General features: G+C 38.5%; 1 protein-coding gene across 1 annotated transcript; it reads left to right on the forward strand.

Annotated features, from left to right (window-relative positions):
* Positions 1 to 239: 239 nt before the first annotated feature.
* On the forward strand, positions 240 to 1,151 carry LOC105538127 (olfactory receptor 4C12-like). Its single transcript, XM_011977914.1, has one exon. It carries the CDS (start codon positions 240 to 242, stop codon positions 1,149 to 1,151), a length of 912 nt encoding a protein of 303 aa, XP_011833304.1.
* Positions 1,152 to 5,942: the final 4,791 nt, after the last annotated feature.

The following is a 5,942-nucleotide window of genomic DNA, read 5'->3' on the forward strand; positions in this document are numbered from 1 at the left end:
TTTTTACTGTAGAAAATTAAAAACAAACCAGAGAATTATAAAGAAAATGCATACTATTAATACTTACATTGTCAAATGTCAAATAGAAACAAACAATTGACATGGTTCTGTGTTTGTTTTTACTTATTATAAAGCTAGAAAACATATGACATCAAAGATATATTTATTCACTAAGTGAAAGCTTTATTGTTGAGGATGAATATGACTTATTTTTCAGAGCAGTCACCTGAACACAACTGATGATGAAGATGAATAATGTGACTGAGTTTATTCTCCTGGGCTTGACTCGAAATACGGAGCTTCAGAAATTTTCATTTGTTGTGTTTTTGATTGTCTACTCGGTCACCTTGGCAGGCAACCTGCTCATCATCCTTACCATTAGCACCAGCAGGTCCCTGGCATCCCCCATGTACGTTTTCCTGTTTTACTTATCCCTCATGGATGGCTGCTGTTCTTCATGCATGACCCCCAAAATGCTAGCTGATACTCTTTCTGTGAAAAAAACCATTTCTTTTAGGGGGTGCATGACTCAAGTCTTTGCTGGGCATCTTTTTGGTTCTGCTGAGATTGTGCTTCTCACAGTGATGGCCTATGACCGCTATGTGGCCATCTGTAAACCCCTGCACTACATGACCATCATGAACCAACAGGTGTGTAGACTCCTTGTGGGAGCAGCCTGGGTTGGAGGCTTTGTTCATGCAACAATTCAGATCCTCTTCACAGTCTGGCTGCCCTTCTGTGGCCCCAACGTCATAGACCACTTCATGTGTGACTTGATCCCTCTGTTGAAACTCGTCTGCATGGACACTCATACCCTTGGTCTCTTTGTTGCTGGCAACAGTGGATTTGTCTGCCTGTTGAACTTTCTCCTCTTGATTGTGTCTTATGTGGTCATCCTATATAATCTGAAATCTCACAGCTTGGAGGGGAGGCGCAAAGCCCTCTCCACCTGTGTATCTCATATCACTGTAGTCATCTTGTTCTTTGTGCCCTGCATATTTGTGTACACGAGACCTCCAGCTACTTTACCCATTGATAAAGCGGTTGCTGTATTTTACACTATGATAACTCCTATGTTAAACCCTTTAATCTACACCCTTAGAAATGCAGAGGTGAAAAATGCTATGAAGATGCTCATAGTTAATACGTAATTTCTCTGCCACTGCTGTGATATGTAATACTCTGATCTGACTGGAGTCTGTAAGATTTTTGGGAGCTGGAGCACCTCCTAACATGCTCATTGCTGTATTTCTCTCCTCCTGGTTTTCTGATCTCCTTTGGCCCTTTGTCTTCTGGTCCTTGAGGCTGATCCTCAAGGATTGTCAGTCTAATTCTATCATGATAAACCCTGTTTCAAGGACCAAAGAGTGACTTTATTATGAATCTGAAATCAACAAAACAGGCAATTAGAATATGGATAGACAAAATAAAGTGAGAAATTTGTTCAGAAAAGGTAGTATGGTGCAGAGGTAAGAACAGATTCTAGAGTCAGTTTCCTGGGTTTGACTCTGACCTAGGAAAGTTATTTAGCTTCTTTATTCTCACATTTTCTTCATTTGTAAAAATGGTAATGATAGTATCTCTCTCAAAATGTTGTTGGGACATTTCAAATGTGTTAGTATTTAAGTGTTTATAACAGTATGAATGGTAAATATTGCAAAAGTGTTTTTTGTTTGTTTTTTTGAGATAAGATCTTGCCTTCTCACCCAGGCTGGGATGCAGTGGCATGATCTCAGCTCACAGCAGCCTCGACTTCCCAGGCTCAAGCCATCTTCTCACCTCAGCCGCCCGAGTAGCTGGGGCTATAGGCGTGAGCCACCACAGCTGACTTATTTTTGTATTTTTAGTAGAGATGAGGTTTCACCATCTTGCCTAGGCTAGTGTTGAACTCCTGGGCTCAAGTGACCTGCCCACCTCGGCCTCCCAAAGTGCTGGGATTATAGGAGTCAGACTAAAAGTATTTTTTAAAAGCCAAACATATTGACTAGTGCTGACCCAACTTCCATCTGGGGCCAATTTTGCCTTATGTCTCCTTCAGAACTAGCAGGATGTTTGTTTTTTCTGGATCGGGATCTTTACGGGTCTCGCCCTGGTCCCTGTCTCCTTAGATGGGAAAGACACCTTCACGTGTGACCAATATTATGTCATATAAGTGTTTCCTTGGACTTCAGGCAAGGACATGATTGACTTTTAGGGTGATTATTTAACCTCTGGAAGTCCTGTTAACAGCAGAGTTTTGGATGATGTGGAAGAATTTGGCTGTGGTGTCAATAGAGGTAGGATGGAACTCTATCTCACTAGTTCACGTAACATTGTATGTATTTCACATCTCTCAATATCTTATTTTAACCTTTGCTTACATGTACAATGAAATGGTAGTACATATTTCATAGGGTTATTTTAAGCCTTAGATGAGAGACACTATGTGCAAAGTGTCTAGGATAGTACTTGTCACTCAGTGGATGCTTAATAAATGTCACTTTTTGTTGCCTTCATCATCAGTGTCTCATTTCTGTTTGCTTTGGGAAAAAACTACATGATTTATAGATATTCAACTGTGTGTAGGTATTGTATTAGGAAGTCATGAGGAACTTTGATTCCTGAGCGTAAACCTCCCAAAATTAATGCAGGATGGATGAGATTAAGCCTGAACAATTCACCTTAGAATTCTGAATGTCTCTTTTTGCAGCCAACAGACCCACGAAAAAATGCTCATCATCAGTGGTCATCAGAGAAATGCAAATCAAAACCGAATGAGATACCATCTCACACCAGTTAGAATGGTGATCGTTAAAAAGTCAGGAAACAACAGATGCTGGAGGGGATGTGGACAAATGGGAACGCTTTTACACTGTTGGTGTGACTGTAAACTAGTTCAACCATTGTGGAAGACAGTGTGGCGATTCCTCAAGGATCTAGAACTAGAAATACCATTTGACCCAGCCATCTCATTACTGGGGATATACCTAAAGGATTATAAGTCATGCTACTGTAAAGACACATACACATGTATGTTTATTGTGACACTATTCACAATAGCAAAGACTTGGAACCAACCCCAAATGTCCATCAATGATAGACTGGATTAAGAAAATGTGGCACATATACATCATGTAATACTATGAAGCCATAAAAAAGGATGAATTCATGTCCTTTGCAGGGGCATGGATGCAGCTGGGAACCATCATTCTGAGCCAACTATCACAAGGACAGAAAACCAAACACCACATGTTCTCACTCATAGGTGGGAATAGAACAATGAGAACACTTAGACACAGGATGGGGAATATCACACCCCAGGGCCTGTCATGGAGCACGGGGTCAGGGGGATGGATAGCATCAGGAGAAATACCTAATGTAAATGACGAATTGATGGGTGCAGCAAACCAACATGGCACATGTATACCTATGTAACAAACCCGCATGTTGTGCGCATGTACCCTAGAACTTAAAGTATGGAAAAAAAAAAAAAAAGTCTGAATGTCTCCAAAATCAAAATCAGGCTAAAGAAGACATAAAATTTAATAGAATCCTTAAGACAAATAAGAAAGTTATAGCATAATAATCAAACATTTTAGTAAAGTTTATTAGTATTTACTACAACATGGTTCATGCTAGAAAGTCATTGTCTTGTTAATCTGCACAAGAGCCTTATGAAATAGATACTGTTTTAATTGGATGAAGCTGGGAAAATTTAAATAAATTACTTTAGTCACAGAGGTAGCAAATACCCGAGGTAGGATTTGAACTCAGTTTTGCTTTAGAACTTACACTTTTAGGCACTATGGTATATACCAGAAAAATGACACACATTTGAATAAAGAAAAATTCTAGTCAGGTCAAAGAGCAGTAAATATTTTTAAGAAAGGATAAATTTAGAGTGAAAAGGGCTTAAAAAGGTGAAACCTGTGGTATGATCGAGAGCAACTCAGACAGGGTGGGGGTTCCTTCAGAATGGGTGTGAAAAAGATTTTAGTGCAAGAATTTAGTGTTTAACCTATCAGGGTGAGGAACAATGAACCGACAGTCATAAGTAAAACAGTAGAGAGAAATTTATGTATGTTGAGGGGGAATATTATCTGACCTGATGCAACTCTTGTCTTCAATTTCTCTCTTCTCTTTTGACCTTAATATCACCAACTAAATTTATATTATAATTAATTCATCTCTAATTAAAATCAGGATGAAGCAAAATCAAGCATATGCATCCAAGCAACCACTTTTCCCAGAAACCTTTGTGTGTGCCTCTGGCAGTTGCTGTTTTTGATGGACTTTTTGGTGTAGTCAACGACATTGATCTCCATTTTGCCTCTGTGTGACTATTGTTTTAAAATTAATTTCTGTTTTTTCCCATGTAAAAAATTCACTTAGTGAAGTTGAGCTAGGTTGATTGGTAAAAGGAAAGCTATTTCACCAATTGTAATTGATGTTTTCACACCTTGTCAGAGTCTGTACAATTGTTTCCCACTCAAACATGTATCTGATCTCATCCAGCACCACTCTCTCGCTTGTTCACTGTGCTCCAGCTGTAGTGACCTCATTCTTGCCCTTGGGCCATTGTACTAGCTCTTCTTTATTCCCCAAATGCTCATCTTCTAGAGCTTCACATGGCTGTGTCCTTGTCATCACTCAGTCTGCAGTTCAATTTGTCCTCCTTAGAGGTCTTCTTGATCCATCCGTGTAAAGGCATTCTTTATCTCTTTGAGTTATCTTCTATCACATTACTTTGTGATATTTTATCTACAACATTTTCACCATGCAATTGTCAGATTTAATTGTTTTTTTTGGTCCATTTTTTCCAGTTAGAATTAAAATCCACGAAAGTAGACGTATTGACTGTTTTGTTCACTATGGCATTTCCAGCACAAGAAATGCCCATGCATTTATTCTATGTCAAGCCTATTCTGTGTCAAGAATGGGCTGTTATGAGCAAATGTAGTTTTCAAAGGGACCCTTGCTAACAAGAATGCTTCTGCAATTGATGGCTTTCCATTCTTGGTGACAAATTGAAAGAGAATTTTAGATCAGTTTAGTATATCAACCATGGTTCTTAGGTGATGACAAAGAATTATCTGTACCTAGTTTAAGTAAAGGGATTTGTTATATGCAATTAAGTTGTTTAAAGAACATTTGGAAGGGTTAGAATGACAGAGTCTGACATGAATGACCAGGAATAACTTGCAGAAGCACATCTGTTGGGACAGGTGCTACAAAGGAGCCGCTGCCCCTCTGATACCATGGTTATGCTGCCATGGGCACATCTCCACAGGTGCTGCTCTGTTTCTGACCGCAGAATCACTTCGACTTTGTTGACATAGTCAGAACCCAGCCTCAGATAACTAATTTCCAACTCAAAGACTTGCACGGAGGCTCTTGGTTCGTATCTCGCAAGTCACGTGTCTAACCTTCTGGGACTAGCGTTGTATAGCATATGATTTGGTAGCAAATCTCAAGCAGCTCTTCTACCTTAATTTGAGATGCTTATTAATGGAAGATTCCCTCAATTGAAAAAGTGCTTCTCTTACTTTTTACTTTCATTTTTACATAATATTTCTATTTTTTTGTATACATTTAAGTCATACAACATAATGTTTTGATATACATGTACATGGTGAAACTATTACTACAGGTATGTACTTTTACATATCCATCATCTCACATGGTTATCTTTTTGCGTCTTAAATTTTTTTTTTTTTTGGTAAGAGGACCCAAAACCTCTATTCTGTTAGAAAATTTGCAGTATACAATGCAATATTATTAACTATAGTTTTTATACTACACTCTATTTAGATCTTTAGATTTATTCATCCTATGTATCTTCCCATTTCCCCCACCCTCTGCCTCTGGTAACCACTGTTGTTTTATTCTGTTTCTACATATTCAGCTATTTATTTTTATTTTTTTATATTCCACATATAGGAGAAATTATGCAGTATTTTTCT

The sequence above is a fragment of the Mandrillus leucophaeus genome, unplaced genomic scaffold, assembly GCF_000951045.1.
Source record: "Mandrillus leucophaeus isolate KB7577 unplaced genomic scaffold, Mleu.le_1.0 Scaffold1850, whole genome shotgun sequence".
NCBI lineage: Eukaryota > Metazoa > Chordata > Mammalia > Primates > Cercopithecidae > Mandrillus > Mandrillus leucophaeus.

What these genes read in the sequence shown, in the direction of transcription:
- LOC105538127 (XM_011977914.1), top strand. Translation starts at nt 240, where the DNA reads ATGATGAAGATGAATAATGTGACTGAGTTTATTCTCCTGGGCTTGACT.